The sequence below is a fragment of the Erpetoichthys calabaricus genome, chromosome 14, assembly GCF_900747795.2.
Source record: "Erpetoichthys calabaricus chromosome 14, fErpCal1.3, whole genome shotgun sequence".
Classification (NCBI taxonomy): Eukaryota; Metazoa; Chordata; class Cladistia; order Polypteriformes; family Polypteridae; genus Erpetoichthys; species Erpetoichthys calabaricus.
In genome coordinates, this window is record NC_041407.2 from 18789133 (window position 1) to 18816082 (window position 26950).

General features: G+C 41.1%; 1 protein-coding gene across 6 annotated transcripts in view; it reads left to right on the plus strand.

Annotated features, from left to right (window-relative positions):
* Nucleotides 1–6786: 6786 nt before the first annotated feature.
* The window catches only part of arhgap44a (Rho GTPase activating protein 44a), a 232566-nt gene continuing 212402 nt past the window's right edge, over nt 6787–26950 (plus strand). For 4 of the 6 annotated variants that reach the window (XM_028818565.2, XM_028818568.2, XM_028818567.2 and 1 more), the window contains exon 1: nt 6788–7083. In XM_028818565.2, the coding sequence (XP_028674398.1) occupies nt 7031–7083 (53 nt within the window). In that variant the 5' untranslated portion in view covers nt 6788–7030. Of the gene's footprint in view, nt 7084–26950 lie in introns of all 6 variants that reach the window. The other 2 variants (XM_028818570.2, XM_028818571.2) reach the window with 1 other exon arrangement.

Here is a 26950-nt window from a genome sequence, read left to right on the forward strand (position 1 = left end):
TGTATTTGTTATTCCAACAGATGATGCATCACAAACATTTGCTGTAATAGAATGCATTGGATTTGTCATTCCAACAGATGGCGCATCACAGATATTTGCTTTATTAGAATACATTGTATTTGTTATTCCAACAGATGATGCATCACAAACATTTGCTGTAATAGAATGCATTGGATTTGTCATTCCAACAGATGGCGCATCACAGATATTTGCTTTATTAGAATACATTGTATTTGTTATTCCAACAGATGATGCATCACAAACATTTGCTGTAATAGAATGCATTGGATTTGTCATTCCAACAGATGGCGCATCACAGATATTTGCTTTATTAGAATACATTGTATTTGTTATTCCAACAGATGATGCATCACAAACATTTGCTGTAATAGAATGCATTGGATTTGTCATTCCAACAGATGGCACATCACAGATATTTGCTTTATTAGAATACATTGTATTTGTTATTCCAACAGATGATGCATCACAAACATTTGCTGTAATAGAATGCATTGCATTTGTCATTCAAACAGATGGCACATCACAAACATTTGCTTTATTAGAATACATTGTATTTGTTATTCCAACAGATGATGCATCACAAACATTTGCTGTAATAGAATGCATTGGATTTGTCATTCCAACAGATGGCGCATCACAGATATTTGCTTTATTAGAATACATTGTATTTGTTATTCCAACAGATGATGCATCACAAACATTTGCTGTAATAGAATGCATTGGATTTGTCATTCCAACAGATGGCGCATCACAGACATTTGCTGCAATAGAATGCATTGCATTTGTCATTCAAACAGATGGCACATCACAAACATTTGCTTTATTAGAATACATTGTATTTGTTATTCCAACAGATGGTGCAACATAAACATTTGCTGTAATAGAATGCATTGCATTTGTCATTCAAACAGATGGCACATCACAAACATTTGCTTTATTAGAATACATTGTATTTGTTATTCCAACAGATGATTCATCACAAACATTTGCTGTAATAGAATGCATTGGATTTGTCATTCCAACAGATGGCGCATCACAGACATTTGCTGCAATAGAATGCATTTCGTTTGTCATTCCAACAGATGAAACACCATAAGCATTTTTAGCAATGCAATTTATTGCAGCATATGATTGTAATGCACCATTTGTTGGAATGACAAATGTGATGCATTTTGCATTTATAATTATGACAGATGGTGCATCACAAACATTTGTAGTCATGCATTTTATTGTGCAGGAAGTGAAGGTGTCTGAATACTTTTTCAATCCATGATAAGTGTTTAAAGCTGCAATGCCCCCCAGGTATGTGCAGCGTGCAGCAGTTTCTGGTTTTCGTAAAGAGTTTGTCAGTAAACTTCTGACACTAGAATCAGCTCTGAGAAATCTTTAAAATGCTGTCTTCCATTTGGTTACATACAAGCTTGAAATGCAAAGCACAAGTAAACAGTTACTCATAGAAGGAAGCTGCAGAATTGTCATTAGTGAAACCAGCTCACTCTGCTAGCTAGTAAAATTCTTTTGTAGTAAAGCAATACAAAGTTTGCTTATTTAGTGTGTCCTTTTCCTCCGACGGCTCTCACTCTCTTTTTCTTTTTATATTAAAGCTCTTCTTATTTATATAACAAACTTTTGTACAGGATTTCAGACTATAACAGTAGGTGGCTCCATGAAAAGTAGTATTTATAAATATTACTACTTCAACCATTGATCTTCTTCTTCTTCTTCTTCTTCATCCTGTCCCACTTCTAGGTGGGTGGTCATTGTTTTCTAGTTTTGGTGTGGTTTTCACAGCTGGATGCCAACCATCTCCATTTATGTAGGCTTGGGACTGGCTCCAAAATGGAGTCTGGGTTAATTCCGGACCATTGATAAAAATGGTAAATAATATTAAATTATTTAAACAATTTTGATATTACAAATATAGATATATAGGGAAATTAAAAATACAATCAGCATATGGGAAAACTATAACAGAAATACATTCCAGCACAGGAGAGTTATCAATAAGTTTTACCCAAAAGTATAATAAGAATTTTTCCAACCACCCTTTTAAATTTAACCACTATGACCAGTAGGGGGTGTTGCAGCACCCCAAACCTCAGACACAACCACCATGACACATGTCCTGGGTTCAAATATAAGTTTTACTACAATGAAGTACTTTAGAAAAGGCTTTTGAACATAACAAAACATGTATGCTCTTCTCCTTCTCTTTTCTTCCCTCTCCTTCCACTCCTCCTCCTTGGTCTGATTAGAGTTTCCTGGTTCTCCACAGAGCTCCTTGTATTCCACACCTTATTAAAAACCTGCAAACAGTTTCTGTTAATGACTGAATAAAGGCACTGCTACTCCACTCCACGTCCAACATTTTGATGTCTGAATCCACGAAAGGCTAAAAGTGAAATAAGCAAAATGGTTTGAGATGAGCATCTTTTAACATTTATTGGAAGCAAATATGGTCGGGTGGATGGCTATCCTGGTAGCACTGGGGGCAAGGCAGGAAACGATCCTGGATGGAACACCAGACCATCATGGGGCCCATTAAGAAACACACACACACACACACGCACACACACGCACACACAAACACACCCTTGTTCACACTCACACAGGGAACTTTTTAATTTGTGGGAACTGACAGCTGATCTAAACTGCATGTTCTTTCTAGGAAAAAAACACACACAGAGACATATGGAGAATATGCAAAGTCCACACAGAAAACATCTTGGAGTGTAATTTGTACCCATCATGATTGATCAGTGAGATGGCAGAGCAGACCACTAAGCCAATTTGAAAGGAGTAGATCTGTTAAAATTAATTTTCCATGTTTTTTTTTCTTTTCTCATTTTAGCAAATGCAATATTCCTTGTCATTTAAGAATGGTATAACCATTAGGGGGCAGCACCAAGCCCCAAAACCTAGACACAGCAATACCTGACATACTCATAGGTGTAAATAAAAGGTGTTTATTAAACCTCAGCACAAATCCAGCAATCAGCCTTCCAAAAGCCAGTCGCACAACCACAAAAAGAAACAATTCTCCCTCCTGACTCTGGCTCATTGATGTGAGGCAGTGGGTTCCCTTTAAAGCCAGACCTGGGAATGTTTCTGGAGCCATGCCGTATCTTCATGGAAGCACTAAAGTAAGGAGGTCCTCCCACGAAGAGAGCCCTCTATTGGTACACAGGGTCCCTGACAGGGTTGCATTTCCGGACTCCAACTCCCATGCACCCCTGTGGGTGACCCGACTGGGTTGCCATCAAAGGACCACTGCCACGCTTCCTGATTCTCGGCTTACACTGGTCCGTCCATTATACCATGCAGGCTGGACACAAAGTTATTTTTCCGTCCTGCCAGTCATTCCATCTATCATTCGACTCTGGCCTCCTGTCCGGGTAAGAAACCATCCTCCCGGGATGCCCGTTCTCCTACAATGGTTAATTAACCAATCATCTTAAATGACTCAGCTGATGAGAGAAGCTTCTTCATTTTCCGATCTTGTCTGGAAAGTCTTGCATTATAAAAATTATCCATCTTAATAGAAGGTAGAATGCAAACAGTTGGAGTTGGAATCATCAATGCTAATCTGAACTGGTGAATCACCAACAATTTTTGCTCCATGACCACCGTGGATGAGCAGCTGTCAGGGGATGGTGTGTGGTGTGTCACTTAGGCACAGACAGTGTCCTGTTGGTCAATATTCTAGGGGCACTAACATAACAGAAAGGTCACGAAGGAGTTTGGTGGAAGTACGGTGCTCCGACTTTACATTGGTAAGACCCTGGCATTTATTAGGGCAGGGATCTCAAACTCCAGTCCTGAAGGGCAGCAGTGTCTGCAGGTTTTCATTCTAACCCTTTTCTTAATGAGTGACCTCTTTTTGCTGCCAATTAACTTCTTTTGAATTAATTTTAATTGACTTGTTTTTAAGATTTGTTCCTCGGACCTTCTTCTTCGCTCCTTAAACAGAAAAGAAATGTGACGTGAGTGAGTGAAGGAGCCAACAGAAGACCAATTAAGTCAGGGCCTCAAACTCCAACCAGTTGCTTAATTAGGTGCTGAGTCATTTCATTAATTAAACCCTCCGTTCTTTAATTCCATGGCCTGTTGCTGCTCTCATTGTACCTTTCTGAAATTGTTGATTTTTTCTTTACTTTTCTAAGAGCACCCTTAAAATGTTTTGTGGACCTGAACAAATCAACATTCCTGAGACCTCCACCTCTTTTATTTTCAGATATTGTATGATGGTCACAGTTTCCTGGTCATGTTTTGGTTTATTTTATATCTCATTATTGTTTGGCTGCTAATTAAATTAGTAATTAATGAATTACCTTGGCAGTGACATTCATGTCTCTGGTGACTCTTCCTATGAAGTCAGTAGACGGATTGGGAGAGCATTGGAGGTCATGAAGTCACTGGAAAGGAGTATATGGTGCTCCTGATATCTGTGGAAAAGGACAAAGGTCCAAGTCTTTAGAGTCCTGGTGATTCCTGTCTTACTATGTAGTTGTGAGACATGGACGCTATCCAGTGACCTGAGATGAGGACTGGACTCCTTCAGTTCTGTGTCTCTTCAGAGAATCCTTGGGTACGGCAGGTTTGACTTTGTGTTGCTCATGGAGTCCCGAATGAGGCACATTACCTGCATTGTGAGGGAGCGTCAGTTACAGCACTATGGCCCTGTGGCGCAATTCCCCAAGGGTGATCCAAAAGACTGACATGATCCTCATTGTTGAGGACCCTAATCGTTGGTCCAGGCCAAGGGGATGCCCACGTAACACCTTGCTGATAGAAGGTCCTTTCCGGAGGGTGGGACTGGACCACGTTTCTGCCTGGGGGGTTGCTCACCAGGATCCCGAACTGTTTTGTCGTGTGGTGGGTGCGACAATGTGCTGTACCAGTGCATGCTCCCCAACCTGACCTGACCTGAGCTGAGTCTTCAAGAGCAAGTCAATTAAAATGAATTCAAGAGAAGTTAATTATCAACAAAAATAGGTCATTAATTAAGGAAAGGGTCAGAATGAAAACCTGCAGCCACTGCGGCCCACCAGGACTGGAGTTTCAGATCCCTGTGTTAGGGAGACCGGGGGCAGTTGACCCTCGAAATGTGCATTGGGGCTAAAGGCTGCAGGGAGACCCGAGGCAGCCAGAAGGAGCTCTAGGGAGATAACCACAGGACCTTCCCCAGTCCATCCATTATTTCTTTGGATAGAAATCTGAGCTTCCTCTCACATTGTTCTTCCAGGCCAACGATTCATCCTCCATCCCAGTCCATCCAGCACGGCGCTTCCACCATTTCTCTAGAAATCTTCAGAAAGAAATGGAAGTTAAGACACCTGTGCAGAGAATTGTTGTTTGTCCTGAAGAGCAACTCTTCTTGAATTCAGCGGCTTCAGCCAATTCACTGCAGATTAGGAAGAAGAAATCTTGTTTCATTTTAAAAATGGTTAGGTAATTACTGAACCTGTTAAGTGAAAAGGTTGGGTTCGGTCTCTTTTTAAGCTAATTACTGAAAGCAAGCCCGAACAATTACTTGCTACACACCTGAATAACTTGCTGTTCCAGATAGTAAGCCTGCTGCTTAACGTATTATGTGAATTACATGGGAGTCTACCTTGCAGAGTCATGCAGGTGCTGAGCTGTAAGGTGCCTTCACTCGACTTGCGTATCACTTTCTAAATTCCCTCCTTAGACTGCAGCTTTTAACGTTACACCTAAATACAGTTTCACAGACAAAAGTACTTTATTTTTGTTTGGGGTTAGTAGTGAGATCACTTGTCAATGACTAATGTACTTTAAATCCTTATAATCAAGATATTAAAAAATAGGCATTGGCGTTAAATTAAAGGAGAAGATAATTTTTTTCCTGCCGCAAGCCCAAATGAATAGTAGATTTATTTCTTCTGCCAAGTCTTATTGGAGTGCTTATATACAAAAAATATTGTACCAGTAATACAATGAATGTTGACATTCATAGTTCTCAGTCAGTTAACTCCCTCTGAAGTTTTTCCTTTTCTAATATTAACCATTTTGTGACCACTTTACTTAAAATTATTTTTAATTTGCTTAGTGACAGTTGCTACGTAAAATAACAGTTTTATGAGTCAAGCAGGACTCCCTCGGCCATTGTGGAGTACAAATCTGAAAGAACTGAAGAATAGATGAAAATGAATCATTTACTGAGAATTATAAATAGACAAAATTTTTTTTTTTGAATTGGATAACTGTGGGAAGTTAAGGCCTGTAACAGAAACAACAGATGCAAGGCACAAAACAAAACTGAAAGTGAATTATCACAGTGAATTAGGAGTATTACATTTTCAAAATAGTATGGATAATGCACATCCCTTTAACGCAATCATTAGCTAAGAAAAAAAAAGTTTTTAAATCAAAAAAGTGTTACTTTATTATTGTATATTATTAATATAAGTGAATAAAAAGAAACTATAATTAATTGATGGTTCTACATCGATTTATCTCATACAGAATTTATTATAGTTAAATTGTGTTTGAAATTTGGTAGCAGGGATTTGCATAAATACGAGTACAGCCACATTTATCACACAATCCTAAATATTAATGTTTAGTTTCTTTTTTTAATTAAAAAAAATGCTATTTCACATACCTGTTAAATACTTATTTGGATCATATTGCTTAAGCAAGGTGGAAAACGGCTTGACGGTTTGATCGATTACCCTTTCATAGTTGGTGTGAAAGAAAACTCAAATTCCCGGCATGCCCCGCGCCGTGGAACGCATGCGTTCTTTAACCTGTCATTTCGCCGAAAGGGTGAGAGAAACTGGTCCAGCATCTCCGGATCGGAGAGAAGACGTGGGAAGCGTAAAAAATGCAATGAAATTATGGTTTTTACGACTATGTGTTCGCGATGTGCTTTCAAGTGCAATGAAGGAAGGGTCTCGCCGCTGTGAGGATTATAACGTCTTCGCCGACCGTCGACGTGAAATGCCGTTTGAGGTTCGCAGTTGGTCTTAACGCAGCCGAATACAACATGAAGAAACAATTCAATCGAATGCGACAGCTCGCTAACCAAACAGTGGGCAGGTAAGAGAGACGCAGGCGTAATGTATGTATTAACTGCTGCATCTGGGCTGTGTAATGGGAAAACATTTGTCGCATTTGTCTTTTACAACACCCTATTTAAGGGGGCAGCGAGTGGCTGAGAAGTGGATCGTGTTAAGTTGCTCTGTATACTGTACAGGGTATTTCATATGGAAGAAGACACGTATGAATGCGTTCACGTTCCCTCCTCCACATTTAACAAAAATATGAGCGCTTATGCGTGTGATTATTTTTACATATGTTGTCAACTGATATCTGCTGTCTGCGTCCATATTATAAAAATAAGGTTGATTCGTCTACATATGTAATTTACGTGTATCGCATTATACACGTTCTCACACACACTGCCAAATATATTTGGTTAGTTACAGCGTAGCAGCCTTGTCGTCATCTTCCCCGTTCTCAACATGCGTAATAAATTACATATACATGTTTTAAAAAGTGCTTAATTGTGTTTTTCTAATTCTGTCATTTTTCAATCGATATGACGGTAGGTCCCTAGACTTCTCAATTTATTTCCACTTTTTCAGCGATTCAGTCTGTTTTTCTGTGTTATAGCGCGTTCAGTATTTTCGGTCCCATGTATATAATTTGTCATCGATTCTCAAAGGGCGCGTTTCTGTGGTGGGTTAATCTGCCTGTGTGTATAGCTAACGTTACATTACATGTTGTTATTCCCGAGTTTGTGTGCGTGTGTAAATATCAGATGTACACATAAACAAATGGCATACTTTCAGAATGTCTGTCTGGATTGAGCCCACCGCTCAGTACGTAAGAGTGCCCCCGGTGTTAGCAACATTTGCAGCGTCTCCGCAGTCGGTAATCTGAAGCTTGCTCACATTGCCCAGCGAGTTATCAAGATGACGTTTCGCTATGTAGAAATAAGCCACAGCATTTGCCCTCCGGTGTACCTCTATTTGGGTATGCGCATGTATTTGCATATTTGCTGTAAACGATCAAGCAGCGCTTAGCTGGCATACTGTTCATGAAAAACCGGCATGCTGGCTAGCCGTACGTTACGTGCCTCCCCGTCTAGGTAGTTTATGTAATTGTTCCAAAGTGAAATGCTAAACTTATTCCCAAGGGGCTTTGACAGCTTCAAACCAACCCCCCTTCTGATTAGCATAGTTTCCGGCCCACTTTTCTTCATCTTTTTTTCCCCATTTACCTGCTAACGATTTCTGTAGATTGCCCTCCGCTATGCGCACAACACACACTTATTGATTTTATGTGTCGTCTTCATGTTTGCTGACGCGTCGGGATCGCCATTTATACGTAGGCCGGTGTCACCAATAGCTTTGGCTTGCAGAGAAACAGCGAGGCTGAGATTCTGACATTTTTACATTCAGCGTCGCGATCTGATCGAAGCTCAAGGTTGGTTAGTGCGGCACGCGGGTCCGCTTTTGCGCATACAGGCCTCTCATTCTTGGGGGGGGGGGGGGGGGGGGGGGGGTAGGTGGTAGGAGGAAGGAAGGCAGGGACGGAGAGAGAGGGAGGGGACGGAGGGGAGCGTGCGACTTAATGATGGCACGGAAAGGTGCGCGCGCCGAGCTACGCCGGCAACGAGCGAGGAGGGCAGGATCTGACAGTTCGATGGGCGTTGGGTCGGGTCAGCGGGTATCGGCCCGGGTTTATGCGTCCACACGCCCCACCTCACGATGACACGACAAGTGAGGGAGGTAAACGAACACCTTGAATACGTCACTGAACGTGACACCTACTTTAAGCAGCGCCAGCGGCGGCTCCGTTATACGAGTGGGCGGGCGTTCAGGCACTAGTAGTGTGATCGACCCCTTGTGTCTCTGCGGACGTGTGCGTGTCTAGAAGGCACAGGCCACTTCGGGTCGGCGTCCAGTGTGCAGTTAATACGGAGACGCACATAGGGTTTGTACTCATTTTCTCTCTTAAGTATGTAACAGTGACAAATTATTCGTTTAGTTTAAGTACTAAAAAATATAGTTTGAGTTACATATGTCATGATTTCTTTCAAGAATAGAAGCAGGGGTGCCTCCAGAAGATTTTTAGTGGGGTAGCCAGATGGGTCTAGCGCAGTGCTTCCTAAACTCGGTTTTGGGGACCCACTGTGGCCGCCAGGTTTTTGTTCCAACCAGATTCATAATCGGTGACAACACCTGATAACACGCTGATCTCATTTAATTTGCTGGTATTTTTTTTTTCCTCTTTTTGTACATTCAGAAAAGCCCAGCTGCATGAGTTTTACATTTACAGTATAAGACATTTAGAAATATTTCTGCTATAGATTTAAATGCTTAACTCTCTTTTGTTGATTTCATTATATTTTGTCCTGTCTCTGTGCAGTTTTCCCCCTTCGTTGTATCTTATTAATGACAATTATAAACGAGCAGAGCAGACACGCTGGCAAACAACACGGAATAATCAAAGGCTTTAGCGTGGGACCCACTAATTAGTAAATAATGGATTAGTTAAACAATTACAACACCTGGAAAAGTAGAATGAAAATCAAGATGAAAATATTATTAAAATGAAAAAAAAAAACTTCCATACTGCTTGGTACATTTTAATTTTTTTTTACCCCAAGCTTAGTTTTCTAATTTCTATATTGTTCCCAAAACATAGAAATTGGGAAATAACATTTCACTTAATTATCCCAGGAGTTCAATTAAAAACAGAAGCTGGTTGGAATAAAAAACCTGCAGCCACAGGGGGACCCTCAGGACTGAGTTTGGGAAGCCCTGGAGTGAATACTGTGGTGTGGCACACTTAAAGTCTACAGAAGGGGTGGGCAAGATCAGTCCTGGAGGGCCGCAGTAGCTGCAGGTTTTTGTTTCAACCCAGTTTCTTAATGAGAAGTCAATTATTGCTTAAGTTACATTTTGATGCTTCGTTTTGGTGGTCTCGCTTGTTAAGGTTCCCCACCCTTAATTGCTTATTTCAATCTTAAACCGCTGCATTCAGTGTTTTTAGTGGCTCCTTATTAGCAATAAGATGTAAATGAGAAAGCAGCCAGCAGTTTCCCATCTCACTTTTTTCCATTTATATCTGTGTGTGTTCATCATGCACTGCTTGATTTAATCTTCTTCTTTCCGCTGGTCCTGTTAGGGGTTGCCACAGCGGATCATCTTCTTCCATATCTTTCTGTCCTTTGCATCTTGCTCTGTTACACCCATCACCTGCATGTCCTCTCTCACCACATCCATAAACCTTCTCTTAGGCCTTCCTCTTTCCTGGCAGCTCTATCCTTAACGTCCTTCTCCCAATATACCCAGCATCTCTCCTCTGCACATGTCCAAACCGAACACAATCTCGCCTCTCTGACTTTGTCTCCCAACCGTCCCACCTGAGCTGACCCTCTAATGTCCTCATTTCTAATCCTGTCCATCCTCGTCACACCCAATGCAAATCTTAACATCTTTAACTCTGCCACCTCCAGCTCTGTCTCCTGCTTTCTGGTCAGTGCCACCATCTGCAACTGCTTGATTTAATAAAACGCTTAATAGAAAAACGCGACAGACTGAAAATTATCCGCTTCATGCTTGAAATCACTGCGGTGGGTTGGCACCCTGCCCAGGATTGGTTCCTGCCTTGTGCCCTGTGTTGGCTGAGATTGGCTCCAGCAGACCCCCGTGACCCTGTGTTCGGATTCAGCGGGTTGGAAAATGGATGGATGGATGGATGCTTGAAATCATTTTGATGATATCCTTGGAAAGGAAAAAAAAATCTAATATATAAGAACCTAACATTGCAGACTAACAAGCCATAACATTAAATAAGGTCTCAGGCTGGCAAGGATTGGTTTCTAATTAAGTAATTGGGTTGGAATGAAAACCTGCAGCCACTGCGGCCCTCCAGGACCGACATTGCCCAACCCTGGTCTATAGCATAGGTAAATTAGAAGGTGTAACAGATATTAATATAATAGTAGGATAACGCAATAGCATTATTATTTTAAAAACAACATAAATAATATCATTCATTGGCTTATTAAATACTCATTTGCCAAATTCCAATTTGAAGGAATCAGCTGCAGTAACCTACTGCTATTTATCATTTTCAGTTTATTCCACTGTAAAATAATCACAGTAAATACATATCAAACATATACACAGGAGTAACCAAAATATAATAACATACAACCGTACTTTAATGTTCATTGTATGTCTCCCTGTAAGTCAAAAAATATTAGAAACAAAAACACTTGATAGTTATCAATATACAGGGTCCCGAAATGGAGGGAGGGCATGTATAAAAAGTGTTGTCATTTCTGTATGATTTGACCCAGATGTATGTAAACCCTTTTAAATGAAAGTCTGCAACGTGCCCTTTAATCACATCTGAATTGCATGATTTATAATTTTAAACTGTTAGAGCAGGAGGGCAAATCAAGGAAAAAAAATGATCCTTTGTCTCAGACATTGTGGAGGGCACTGTATATCCACAAGTAACCTCTATGCCAAAATACAGATTCATTTTAAAGACATCATCATCATTACTGTATGCTGTTTAAGTCAAAGGGCTCCAGAAATAGACCTGCGTTTTCTCTCTGCCTTGCTGCCTAAATTTCAGCAATGGCAGACCCCCTCTCTGTAGAAGCGAGAGTTCACTAACATACCACCATGCTTTTATATACACACATGTTCTCTGTACATATTCCTGTCAGCGAAGTAGTCATCCATCCATTCACCCACACACACACGCGATGGTGGTAGAAGGACTCCATACAGTTTTATTCTTTTGCTACTGTGCCTTTTTGCAAATTATTTTATGCCTGAAAAAGAGGATCAATATATAATTAATGTTAGGTACTGCTACACTGCATGCTGTTTGTGACTAAACTTAGCCTCCTAATGTTAGCTAGTTTAAATAAATTACCATTACGTTACTTTACTGTACCTCTCCTGTAGCTGTAGTTAGGTTTGTAAGGGGCCACCATTCAAACGAAGCCCCTTCATCACAACCGTTCCCCCCCCCCCCCCCCCCCCCCCCATAATGAACCAACCCATGTTTTCAGCTGCAGCACTGGGAAACGAGTAGCACAAAGGCAGAGTGCAGTCTTGAAATGTAACCATAATACCGCGGCCTCTACCTTGAAAGTTTCACCTCGGTCAGTTTGTCAGACATTTTAAAGGAGGCAAACTGGGACGGCGTGTAATTTTTGGTAAGGTCGCCGAGTCCACCCTTTGGCATCATTGGGTCGAAGTACATAATAGACAAGAAATGCTAAAACATGTGCTTCAATTGAAATACAGTAATCCCTCCTCCATCGCGGGGGTTGCGTTCCAGAGCCACCCGCGAAATAAGAAAATCCGCGAAGTAGAAACCATATGTTTATATGGTTATTTTTATATTGTCATGCTTGGGTCACAGATTTGCGCAGAAACACAGGAGGTTGTAGAGAGACAGGAACGTTATTCAAACACTGCAAACAAACATTTGTCTCTTTTTCAAAAGTTTAAACTGTGCTCCATGACAAGACAGAGATGACAGTTCAGTCTCACAATTAAAAGAATGCAAACATATCTTCCTCATCAAAGGAGCAAACAAATCAATAGGGCTGTTTGGCTCTTAAGTATGCGAAGCACCGCGGCACAAAGCTGTTGAAGGCGGCAGCTCACACCCCCTCCGTCAGGAGCAGGAAGAGATAGAGAGAGAGAAACAAAGTCAAAAATCAATACGTGCCCTTTGAGCTTTTAAGTATGCGAAGCACCGTGCAGCATACTTAAAAGCTGCACACAGAAGGTAGCAACGTGAAGATAATCTTTCAGCACTTTTAGACGAGCATCCGTATCGTCTAGGTGTGCGAACAGCCCCCCTGCGAACAGCCCCTACGTCAGGATCACAGATAGTCAGCGCAAGAGAGAGAGAAAGAAAAGTAAGTTGGGTAGCTTCTCAGCCATCTGCCAATAGCGTCCCTTGTATGAAATCAACTGGGCAAACCAACTGAGGAAGCATGTACCAGAAATTAAAAGACCCATTGTCCGCAGAAATCCGCGAACCAGCAAAAAATCCGTGATATATATTTAAATATGCTTACATATAAAATCTGCGATAGAGTGAAGCCGCGAAAGGCGAAGCGCGATATAGCGAGGGATCACTGTATTCTCAATTGTATTATCTTCTTCTTCTTCTTTTGGCTGCTCCTATTAAGGGTTGCCACAGTGGATCATCTTCTTCTTTGTCCTGTCTTCTGCATCTTGCTCTTTTACATTTTCCACCTGCATGTCCTCTCTCATCACATCCATAAACCTTCTCTTAGGCCTTCCTCTTTTCCTCTTCCCTGGCAGCTCTATCGTTAGCATCTTTCTCCCAATATACCCAGCATCTCTCCTCTGCACATGTCCAAACCAATGCAATCTTGCCTCTCTGACTTTGTCTCCCAACCATCCAACCTGAGCTGACCCTCTAATGTCCTCATTTCTAATCCTGTCCATCCTCATCACACCCAGCACAAATCTTAGCATCTTTAACTCTGCCACCTCCAGCTCTGTCTCCTGCTTTCTGGTCAGTGCCACTGTCTCCAACCCATATAACATAGCTGGTCTCACTACCGTCCTGTAGACCTTCCCTTTCACTCTTACTGATACCCGTCTGTCACAAATCACTCCTGACACTCTTCTCCACCCATTCCACCCTGCCTGAACTCTTTTTTTTCACCTCTCTTCCACAATCCCCGTTACTCTGAATTGTTGATCCCAAGTATCCCAAGTACATATAAACTCATCCACCTTCGCCAACTCTATTCCCTTCATCCTCAACATTCCACTGACCTCCCTCTCATTTACACACATTTATTCTGTTTTGTTCCTACTGACCTTCATTCCTCTCCTCTCTAGAGCACATCTCCACCTCTCCAGGGTCTCCTCAACCTGCTCCCTACTCTCGCTACAGATCACAATGTCATCAGCAAACATCATAGTCCACAGAGACTCCTGTCTAATCTCGTCTCTCAACCTGCCCATCACCATTGCAAATAAGAAAGGCCTCAGAACTGATCCCTGATGTAATCCCACCTCCAACTTGAATGCATCCGTCACTCCTACCGCAGACCTCACCACTGTCACACTTCCCTTGTACATATCCTGTACAATTCTTACGTACTTCTCTGCCACTCTCGACTTCCTCATACAATATCACAGCTCCTCTCGAGGCACCCTGTCATATGCTTTCTCCAGTGTCCACAAAGACGCAATGCAACTCCTCCACTTCTCCATCAACATCCTCAGAGCAAGCATTGCATCAGTGCTGCTCTTTCCTGGCATGAAACCATCCTGCTGCTCACTAATCCTCGCCTCCCTTCTTAAACTAGCTTCCATTACTCTTTCCCATAACTTCATGCTGTGGCTCATCAATTTTATCCCCCTTGTCATTTTCACCTTCTGATGGAGGTCCATAGAGGTCTAAATACCTAGTAGAAGATCAAAAATAGCATATCTGTAAACACTGACCTTGAACTAGTCTAAAACAATACCCCACATGCTTATGTTTAAAATTTGTTTCAATTTTAAACCTTCTGGGAGTGGCTCTTAGAGGGTGAGGACCACCGGTAAACACTCAAATATCAAAAATATTATCACATTTGTGATCAGCAACCTCAAAAAATAGCATAAAACAACACTTCACATTGATGCTAAAGATACCAATCTTGATTTTTTCGAAGTTTGGTAGTCCTAGGGTGTTGTGCAATGTTAGCCACTATGGGTGTAATGAGACGTCAAGTAAAACGGCACCTTTTATTGGCTAACTAAAAAGATTACAATATGCCAGCTTTCAAGGCAACGCGGGCCCCTTCTTGTGAAAAGGAGTAACTTTGACCCCTTGTATCCCATTAGGGGCTGAACCCTTGGGGTCAGTTGAGGTGGTATGCACAACTTTGAGTTCTTCTAATCATTTTTGGTGAAGACACCTATTAGTTTACTCTTTATCATCAGGGTGAAGTTTTGCCCACAAAATGGGGTCCAAAAATTGCCTAAAATATGAGGGTTTTTCAAATCTACGTGTGTGGGGGGAATTCCTTAAAAATTCAAGAGTTGTTGAAAGGTATATCCGATGAGTCGAGAGGTGCTGGGCATTAAAACTGAAGTGATTTCAGTGCATTCAGAAGTAATTCTTATAAACACAAACTGGTTGTCTAATTGTATGGTTTGTAATGGCTTTTGAAGGTTCTCTGGCTTCATCTTTGGCATATTTTGTGTTATTATTTTGGAAGTTTGTGTAATCTTTCAGAAGTATATTATAGATAAAGTTTGATATTACTGTGTACAAATGAGCAGTGCAATAGCACTCTCTGGGCAATTTATTAGGAACACCGTACTAATAATAGAAGTGGAATTATCTATCTGCTCCACAAGGCTTACTTTCATGTAGACTAAGCTGACAACACCATGAGGGTTATGTTTTTTGATGTCTTCCATGCCATCCAGCCATCTCTGTTAAGGGGTAATAAGGGTTATATGTGATATTCAGTAATGCTTTGGTCTATTATGTTTAGTTATCGATTATTGTGGGTTGCGTCTTTTGGGAGGTATGACGTCTTCAGGGGAGGATGTGAGTATCAAATGCTGTACGTGAAGGCAGTTGAATGGGGTTAGGGAATAAACTGCATTAGAAATGTACTTCTGACTGTGTCTTTCCTTCATCTTTAAGAACACAGCAGTAAGCTCTGAGATATGCAGGTGGATGAGACAATGGTGTCCTGGATAATGGACTATCTGTCAGGCAGACCACAGTTTGTGAGGCTCAAGGATTGTGTGAGCAACACTGGAACAAGGAACAGGCCTGCCACCATCTCTCTCTACTGTGTACACCTCAGACTAGAAATACAACACCAGGTCATGACACTTTCTGGGATGATTCTGCACTTATGGGGTGTATTGATAAAGGGGATGAGACAGAGGAGAAGAATCGGGTGGAGAACTTTGTTTCATGGTGGAAAAAGAATTGTCCGCAACTCAACATCAGCAAAACCAAGGAACTGATGATTGACTTTTCGCCGCGCCAAAGAGCCTTTATGTCTTATTTGCTGTTGCTGATTTTTAGGTTATTCCCCAACCCCAACCCGATATTACAGGCCTAATATGCCATATAGCCTGAATTTTGGACCAAAGGGGGCATTTTGTAAAAATCTGTTTGTTTGTTCACCAATCACACAGAAATAGCCAAACTTCTCACAATTTTTTTTATATCAATTGTGTTTTGCTTCTAGAGCTCATGTTCATGGCACTAGCTGCTTAATTTACCAGATACATTTCCTAATTTTTCTTGCAGCCCATTTATGTTATGTTTCTTGATTTTGTATTGATTTCTGATCTTCTGATTGATTTGCATGTTGCACAGTTGTGTACTCCTGCTGCCCTCCTGGATCCAAACCCTTTTGTTTTGACCCGGTCTCTGTCTGTGATTTTGCACATTCTCCCTCTTTCAGCATGGGTGTTCCTCTGTGTTACACTGGTTTTCCTCCCGCATCCTCAAAGAGATACATGTTTAGTGGACTGGCACTTCTGAATCGGCTGTTTGTGGACATGTGCATGAATGACATGAATGACAGGTGTACCCTTCGCCAAGTGCTGCCTGGATAGATTTCCACACTACTGCAACTCTGAATTAGACTTGGCAGGTTTGAGAATGTTGAGTATGTTATAATTAGTTTGTGCGTTTGATTCTGCAATTTATTCTTGTTTGCTCTGTAAGGAACCATGTGGTAAACAACAACAACAACAGTAATTTATTTCTTGTATAGCTCAAAATCACACAAGGAATGTCTCAATGGGCTTTAACAGACCCTGCTTTTTGTCAGCCCCCCCAAGCTTGACTCTCTAAGAACACAAGAAAAAAAAAGTCCCCATACAGAAAAGTAAAAAAAAAATGGAAGAAATGTTGTGGAAAGTCATTTCAAAGTGAGTGACTGGGCATTCACTGCATATCAAAAATGGGGGTAAATACAACACACAAAACAGAGCACAAGTAATCCTTCTTACAGAGTTAGATGGGAACCTCAGAAATACAATAATCTAAAGTAGTTTGATGTTACATGGCGCTCCTCGCTAAGTGCAGATGCAGAGCATGGCGACAACTGTCAAGGCAAAATGCAAGAATAGATTATAGAACTCGCTAAATATAGAACCATCAAGTAAAAGAATATAGATTTATTCAAATGCATCAACAACAAAGTAGAAACGAATTGACATAAATGAAGAACAACAAAGTCTGTCCATCAGTTAATTGTAGAACCACAGCCAGATTGTACAAAAAGAGTCAGACAAGCCAGACACAGATAGAGTCCCGGAGACCACAGCCAACAAGCTGCCTCCCCCCTATTGGCCATTCTGCAGCAGAGTCATTGCTGGGCTGGCTATTCCGATGAGAGGACCCTTCTATCTGATAATTCCAGTGCTCCTTTGTCTGAGATGACTCTTCCATAGGCAGGCAATAATAATAATAATAATTCATTACATTTATATAGCGCTTTTCTCAGTATTCAAAGCGCTATCCACACAGGGAGGAACCGGGAAGCGAACCCACAATCTTCCACAGTCTCCTTACTACCACTGCGCCACCTGTGAGGCAAATAACTTGGCAGTAGAGCATCAGCACCAAGTGTCACGTGTGAGTACCAAGAAGAGAAACAGAATATTGGTGAGTTAGTAACAGTATATGTAACCCCCTTGCACCAACCCTCCGTTATCGGTATGCAAAGGCCCTGAGCTCTTTTATAATGGTGTCGCCACCTCTGTTGCGTGAAGATACACTATCGCCCACCTTCAGCCTTGTAATCAATAATCAAATCAGTTACTCAAATATATAAACAGAACCTCTCTTTACTAAATTGAAACGTGAACAATTTAGTTAAATTGAGCAGTTACAATACAGTAATCCCTCCTCCATCGCGGGGGTTGCGTTCCAGAGCCACCTGCGAAATAAGAAAATCCGCGAAGTAGAAACCATATGTTTATATGGTTATTTTTATATTGTCATGCTTGGGTCACAGATTTGCGCAGAAACACAGGAGGTTGTAGAGAGACAGGAATGTTATTCAAACACTGCAAACAAACATTTGTCTCTTTTTCAAAAGTTTAAACTGTGCTCCATGACAAGACAGAGATGACAGTTCTGTCTCACAATTAAAAGAATGCAAACATATTTTCCTCTTCAAAGGAGTGCGCGTCAGGAGCACAGACTGTCAGAAAGACAGAGGAAAGCAAACAAATCAATAGGGCTGTTTGGCTTTTAAGTATGCGAAGCACCGCCGGTACAAAGCTGTTGAAGGCGGCAGCTCACACCCCCTCCGTCAGGAGCAGAGAGAGAGACAGAGAAAAACAAACAGTCAAAAATCAATACGTGCCCTTCGAGCTTTTAAGTATTCGAAGCACCGTGCAGCATGTCGTTTCAGGAAGCAGCTGCACAAAAGATAGCAACGTGAAGATAATCTTTCAGCATTTTTAGACGAGCGTCCGTATCGTCTAGGTGTGCGAACAGCCCCCCTGCTCAATCCCCCTACGTCAGGATCAGAGAAAGTCAGCGCAAGAGAGACAGAAAAGTAAGCCGGGTAGCTTCTCAGCCATCTGCCAATAGCGTCCCTTGTATGAAATCAACTGGGCAAATCAACTGAGGAAGCATGTACCAGAAATTAAAAGACCCATTGTCCGCAGAAATCCGTGAACCAGCAAAAAATCCGCGATATATATTTAAATATGCTTACATATAAAATCCGCGATGGAGTGAAGCCGCGAAAGGCGAAGCGCGATATAGCGAGGGATTACTGTATATACACTATACATAAAACACAAGCAATAACTTATTTAGATAGATAGATAGATAGATACTTTATTAATCCCGATGGGAAATTCACATATATATAATGGGTCCGAAACTATTGGTGAGCTCACCCAGACTTATTTCCACAGTCAATGAATATTACTCACTCCGTTGGGGGCCCCAAATGTAGCTTGGGTGCGTAGTGGCCAAACAAACAAAAAAAACAGAAACTGGCCCTTTCACTTGAAAGTTTACTCGAGCCACTTTAAAACAAATAAACAAAAAAAAAAACCCTCTTTACTCACTAATCACCATTTCTGCCTTGTGTCCTGCCTGCCGTCTTTTCCTTTATCAACCAACTCATTTTTAGCCGTTTGCTACATTTAGTCCCTCTTTCTTTCTCTCTGCCTTGTATCGGCGTTTTGCCTCCACAGCACCCCTCTTTTCTCTTTGTTTCGTTTCCACTTGTTTTGGCGTGCTGCCTCAACTCCGACTTTCTCTCTTGTTCCTTCTGTCTTGTTTCAGCATGCTGCCTCAACAGTCACTCCTTCTCGTTCTTTCTCCGTCTTGTTTCAGCATGCTGCCTAAAACTCTCCCTCTTCCGGTTTCGGTGTTTTGCCTGAAACTCTTTCTTCTCTTTCTTTCTCACCACTCCCGTCTTCTCCTCTTCGTACCGCGACTCTCCGAACTATCTTACATCTCTTGTTTAACTATCTTACAATGGCGTCTCTCCCCCCCACTGGCCAATCAGAGGACACCTACCTATATACTCAACTTCAATAAACTTTATTTACACAAACTCACACTTATATATAATTTTTTAAAAATTTGACCCAGGTTGCATATATAAATATCATATTACTTATAGTTTAGTATTATTGAGTAACAACAGTAGTACTAGGGTGTTGTACCGTGTTAGCCATTATGAATGTAGAGAAAAGCCAAGCAAAATGACACCTTTTATTGGCTAACTAAAAAGATTACAATATGCAAGCTTTCGAGGCAACTCAGGCCCCTTCTTCAGGCAAGATTTTATTGAGTAACAACAGAAATTCAGTGTGCACAGTTAATCAGCAGCTCTAGTCGGGGTGTGCTAAACTGAAGTAGTGAGTCTTCAGCTGGGATTTAAAAGCTGAGATTGAAGGGGCACCTCATATAGTAGCAGGCAGACCATTCTACAACTTCGGGCCTTGTAACTAAAAGTTCGACCTCCCACTGTTATTTTGTTAATCCTTGGAATCATAAGCAGGCCAGCATCTTCAGACCTTAATATGCGCTCTGATTTGTAAATAATGATGAGTTCAGGTAAGTAAGCATAGCCTTGGAGATTTAAAGCTTTATTTGTTAAAAGGAGGATTTTGAAGTCTGCCCTAAATTGAACTGGGAACCAGTGTAAGGTCATGAGAACTGGAGTTTGTATCTTCTTCTTGTAATAATGCTTGCAGCAGCATTTTTGAATGAAGTGAAAGTTGCGTAAAGAATGATTTGAACAGCCAGTGAACACCACATTGCAGTAGTCAATCCTATTAGAAAGAAATGATTGAAGTAACGTACATCATTAACAGTATCTTTCTGAACCCAAACATGCAAAAAAATCTGCTAGAAATTAACAATATCTACTGACTCTTAATAAAATAACTAAACAAAATCTTACTTGATCATAATTTGACATTTTTTTAAATGTACCTGTCCAGTATAGTGAAGAAGTCGGTCTTTAAGGATTATATAAAGGGGAGAAAGCAGGCCTGAAGTGGACGACAGTAGGTCGTCAAAGGGCCTACCCAGCACTTGTACTCACACCCATTCACATCAGAGCCACCAGCGTAGCAACATGTTTTTAAAATTTGTAAGGAAGCTCCTGCCCTTCACAGCAGAAACAATCGAAAACACACCAAAAATGGACCACAGGATGGAATCAAAGTAGGGCCGAGGCAGTTGTAGAGATGATTCGTGCAAGATTTGCCATACGCGCCCACGTATTCACATGTTTTTGCGTTGTGATTCTTCATTCAGGGTGCTGACTCTTATAAACATGTTTAGTTTAACACTCAACCATACCCCCCACACCCCTGTCTACTTATTTGATTTTTTTTTATCCAGCTACTTGTCTGTGTTTCCCTCTCCCAGTGTCCACAAACCATGTTTACCAGCAGGAACCCGGTTAGAATTTTTAAGGCCGCCGCTGCAATTTTCAAATACACAAGTGTTTCTTAAAAATTCCGAGCAACCTTAAATTCCTCTCCTCCCTATTCCTTTTCTACAGCGGTGTGGGGGGGTTGGAATTGGAGCCCTACCGCTAAACACATTGGTGTTCAGCAGGCAGGAATATCAAATGGCATATGAACGAACAAAATATGACATGAGGTTTTGTCATTAGGCTTTCAGCCATTGTGCGCTCCTTTGCTTAGCTTTCAGAGAGGTAAGCATAACTTTGTTTTCTCAAGCATGCCAAACTCATCCAGCGCCAGCGGACAGCGGACCTGAGCTTAGACATATGATCCCCCAGTGTAATGCTAAAATAAGTGGGGAAGCTATTCTTGTTTGTGATTGTAACAGAGCAAGGACTGTGCTTAACTAATGTACCCTTCCCCCTGTTCTCCCTGATAATGTTACCTACTGAAAAAAATAGAATACAAAAAATTCACCACATTTTAAGGTGGCTGTTAAAAATGAATTTGCGGCGAGGAACCAATTTTGTTTGTCCGTCATTGGAAACGTCTTTCAAGAACTTTCTCATGCGACTCTTTGGTTTTCAGAAATCTTTATTTTATCTTGTCATTCTAGTATGTGGTCAGCATCACCGGCCCCCTTATATATTAGTTGCTGTGTATCACGAGCAGTGTATTATGAAATAACTAGAAATGAACCAGCTTTTGATCATCAAAATATTTTAATAGGATATCCAAAAATACTTGCATGTAGTTTATTCACAGAAAATGTGAAATGTGACCTGGGGCCTCATTTATAAAACTTTGCGTGAATTTGAGGGTGGAAATATGCATAGGACTAAAAAAACAGGAAAATGCATATGACACAAATAAAAATAAATCAGTTTTATAAAACCTGACGTACGCACAGTTCTACGCAATTTTCCATTTGTAAATCACAATCTGCTTGTAAATATGCAGGAAAGTGTGTTGAATGCTCTCCTGAAACATCCATATTAGAATAATCTGGATGAGAACAGGCCATTCAGTTTATCAAAGCTCACCACTTCTATCCACTTCATTCTTCTAAAATAACATCAAGTCGACTTTTGAAAGTCCTACTGTCTACCACACTACTTATTCTACATATTCTATGTCTGTGGTTCTCTGTTTAAAAAAAAAAGTTTCATAATGTTTGTGTGAAATTTACTCCTAACAAGATTCCAACTGTGTCCCTGTGTTCTTGAGGAACTGATTTTAAAGTCACCGTCTCGATCCACTGGACTAATTCCCTCCATAATTTTAAACACTTCAGTCATGTCTCCTCTTAATCTTCTTTTGCTTAAACCTAAAAGGCTCAGCTTTTTTAATCTTTCCTCATAATTCATCCCCTGTATCCCTGAAATCAGCCTCGTTGCTCTTCTTTGGACATTTTCTTGTGCTGCTATGTCCTTTTTGTAGCCCGCAGACCAAAACTGCACACAGGACTCCAGATGAGGCCTCACCAGTGCATTATAAAACTTGAGCAGAACCTCCTTGCACTTGTAGTCTATATGGAGTATGCTAAGCAACCTCATACATATGCAGTCACGATGCCACAAAGCTTCATTGGCTGGTAGAGCAGCCTCGCTCCTGACGCATCAAGACTTGGCCCCCTGCAATCAAGAATATCTGGCTGCATTCTACAATTGACAGCACAAGATCATGTGCAGCATGATAGCACCTCTCCTCTGCACTCTGGGGGGTCTGGAAAAGGCGTAAGGTGCCAGTGTCAGAGATGATGGCCATTCTTACTTGACACATGTAATGACGTGATTTCTGTTACAATGAATAGTACAGGCCATATGAAACACTGAGGGTTCAGCCAGTTACCGTACCAACATTCCATCCACCATGTTCAGCACTATAAGCTACTCTGTCTCAAAATAAATGAATCACGGGGCTGATCCGGGCTAGGGAGATGAAACATTTCTCAGCCACCTCAAAACATCACAGATGACTTGTGCATTAATGAGATGTCACTGCTCACCTTTAACAAAAGCAGCTTCATTCTCACTAGGTGCCCTTTTTTCCAACACAAGTGTAGTCAGTCCCTCTGATTACATCAGAGAAGAACCGGACACTGGTGCAAATTTCCTTTTTTACGCTGACAAAAGCATGTGATGTTTTCTGTATGTGCACCCACGCCATTCGAAAACAGGATGTAGTGTCCCACCAGTCGGCTAATTGCTTCCAGCACAGCAGACATTATGGAGTGAAGCTTTGCCGAGATATTCCTGTCCTGTTGGCCAGTACCCTGAGAAGTGACAACAGGTAACCGATGTCAAAAAAAAAAATTCTTCACGGCAAATATGTAGCATTGACCCCATTAAAAAGGGAACTAAGATACAGTCTGTGCATTATATTTATCATTTTTGAGGTGTAATATGTTTGTCACGTCAATGCACATAATAACAACTTGGTGATACGAATTACTGTGCAAGCGAATCATCATTTAGCTACATTTCCCGACTTGATCAAGGGTGTCGTCATTTCCCAGTTTCTGCAAAATATTGCGTACGCTTGGGTCAGGATTGCCGTAAATATACGCACGTTTCCCCCGTCAAGTTTTCTTTTATATATCCAGACGTTTGCGTGGAAATTTGTGCGTGTACATTTCGAGCCTCTTTTTGTGCATACACAAATGAGTGTATTAAAAGCATCCATCATTAACACAGTATTTGCTTGCACGGCCCTTGGCAGTAATAATCACCTCTAAATGCTTCATATGGTCAACTATAAGTTTCTTGCACATTTCTGCTGTTTATCCCACTCTTTAACGGCGGTCTGTTCTGGCTGTTGAATGTTTGCAGGATTCTTTTTATCAACAGTGGATTTCAGCTTTTTTGAAAGGATTTCTGTTAGATTGAGATCAGAACTTAGTGCTGGCCAAGTTTATCACAATACGTTTCTTTTTTCCTTTTTAACTATTTTTCATGCTTCTGAATGTATTTTGTTGGCCATTGTCTTGCTGTAGAACCCCTGATTGTTTGGCTTCTACCTAGTTTTCTGACATGGGGTAACTCATCCTGCTCTGCTGTGGACTCGCTACACAAAACCTTGGACTCCAAGTCCGTCTCTGTCTCCTCAATTTGTGGTACTACCGACTCCAACTCCTCTACTTGTATTTAGACTAATCTATTTGCTGGGTTTGATTGAAAGCACACAACATACAAGACACAAGGAACCTCATCATTGCCTGCATGAATCATTAGGATTCTTTTTAGGATTCTGATATGTTAGGCTAGGGTTATTGGAGGAATAGGGTTAGGCTGTAGCGATGTTGTTGTGGCTTACGAACGCTGAATAACATGAAACAGAAGACTAAACTTACAAAATTACCAAAGAAGCTAAGTTTTTATCAAATGTCTAGAAGAAAAAATAGTTTTAACACATTGACTGCTGGACCATTTATTACTTGGATGCTGCAGAATGGGCCTATGCATTTATAGTAAATAATGAACTCTCTCAGAACTCGTAAAAACAATGTAAAGAAACGTTGCACACCGCCCATTCGGTAGTTGGTAACAGTTTGCAGTCAGTGGGCAGCAGAATGTACTGCCGTCCTGACAGTCGTGATCTGATATGATTTTCGGCCGTAGTGTTTATTCCCGTCGTTGGGTCCATTCCAGCGTTGCTAGGGGCATGACCCCTGATTGACACAACGGGATAAAAGGATGGCTATGAATGCTACTCCTCTTCTGATCGGCGGATACCAAATCTTTTTAATATTCAAAGTTTATCTCTTTTCCCACGTGCACTTTCAGTTTTGACCCTCTTATTCTCTCGACCACGGTTATTATCTCTCGTGTTGGGCTTTGGTCTTGTTTCGCTTGATATTTTTAATTTGTTTTCTTTTTTTTTTTAGTCGCATGTCATGGTTTTTACTCGAAAGTTCATCTGCCAGTTCGTTGACAGAACATTTAGACATTAAGTGCCCTGCTTTGCCACAGTAGAAACTGTATTCCGGCTCCAGTAATCCAATAATTGTTTCTGACTCTGACTTCAACTCCAAAGCCCTGCTTAAATGTTCTGGTGGTTTTCATGATTCTCGTAATACGTTCAAGACCTTCAGTATCTGAGAAAGCAAAGCATCTCCACAAGATTATTGACCCTTTTTTCTATTTATAGTAGGTAGGCTGGTCTTTCCTTGCAGTCTGCATTGGCAGAAAGCTGTATTTTGGTTTCATCTGTCCACAGAACATTTTCCCAGAAGGATTTTGATTTCTCAGGGTAGGTTTAGGCAAAGATCAGTCTTACCTTTTTTTAGTTGTGTCTTTCAACAGGTCCTCCTTTGCCTTCCTCCTTAAAACCCTTCTCAGTGTTATGTGTGGCGTATGGTATGGACTGAAATTATCACTCCGCGTTGGCTTGAATCTCTTTGGATGCTCTGTGTGGCGTTTTTTTTCAGCATTGTGTCCCAGAGCTGGAAAGTGGCAACATGTTGTATGTTCATTAGCACATCCAGGTAAGAATTTCAATGTACTCTGAACACATACCCTCTAGACGTCTTTGGTCAATTATCCTCTCCACACCAAGTTTCTTAACATCTCCATGAGCATCTGATTTTATTTCTTATTGAATTTATGAAAAACATGTAACATTCCATACAATCAAGTCAAACTTAACAAAAGTAAATTCAAATCAACCCTCACCCATGAGAAAAAGAGCATGGCCAAGAGCCAGAGCCGAACTGTTGAGAGTAGTAATTAGAGAAAGGTGTCTTTTCTCCCCAATATAAATACTTATTCTAAAATGTTATTGATTAGTTCCTGCCAGGTTTTTTAAAAAAAATTTTGCACAGATCCTCTAAGTGAGAATTATATTTTTTCAATTTCAAATAGCATATAACATCAGTTACCCACTGACTTAACAGAGGTGGGCTAGGATTCTTCCAGTTGAGCAAGATAAGTCTACATGCTAATAGTGAAGTAAAGGCAATCACAGTTTGTTTGTCCTTCTCCACTTTAAGCCCATCTGGGAGCCCACCAAACGCAGCTCTTAGCGGGTTCAGAGGCATTGTGACACCAAGACTATCTGATAGGCATTTAAAAATTTATGTTCATAATGATGTTAATAACTGCAAACTGGAATGCTAAGGTCTGTGGAGATAAACCTACATCCCTTGGCATTTTTATGTTTGGTAATAATAGTTTAACTGATTGTCTCAGACAGCTTTCTTAACTTTGGTGGTGTCAGGTGTTATGTAAGGTTCTTTATTTATGTGTATTTTAGATAGATAGATCGATAGATAGAACTGTTTGTCCCCTGGGGGAAATTTGTTTTTTTAGATAGATAGATAGATAGATAGATAGATAGATAGATAGATAGATAGATAGATAGATAGATAGATAGATAGATAGATAGATAGATAGATAGATAGATAGATACTTGATTAATCCCAAGGGGAAATTCCCATACTCCAGCAGCAGCATACTAATAAAAAACAATATTAAATTAAAGAGTGATAACAATGCAGGTATACAGACAGACAGTAACTTTATATAATGTTAACGTTTACCCCCCCAGGTGGAATTGAAGAGTCGCATAGTGTGGGGGAGGAACGATCTCCTCAGTCTGTCAGTGGAGCAGGACGGTGACAGCAGTCTGTCGCTGAAGCTGCTCCTCTGTTTGGAGATGATCCTGTTCAGTGGATTTAGTGGATTCTCCATGATTGACAGGAGCCTGCTCAGTGCCCGTCGCTCTGCCGCAGATGTCAAACTGTCCAGCTCCATGCCTACAATACAGCCTGCCTTCCTCACCAGTTTATCCAGGCGTGAGGCGTCCCTCTTCTTTATGCTGCCTCCCCAGCACACCACCGCGTAGAAGAGGGCACTCTCAACAATGGTCTGATAGAACATCTGCAGCATCTTATTGCAGATGTTGAAGGACGCCAGCCCTCTAAGGAAGTATAGTCGGCTCTGTCCTTTCTT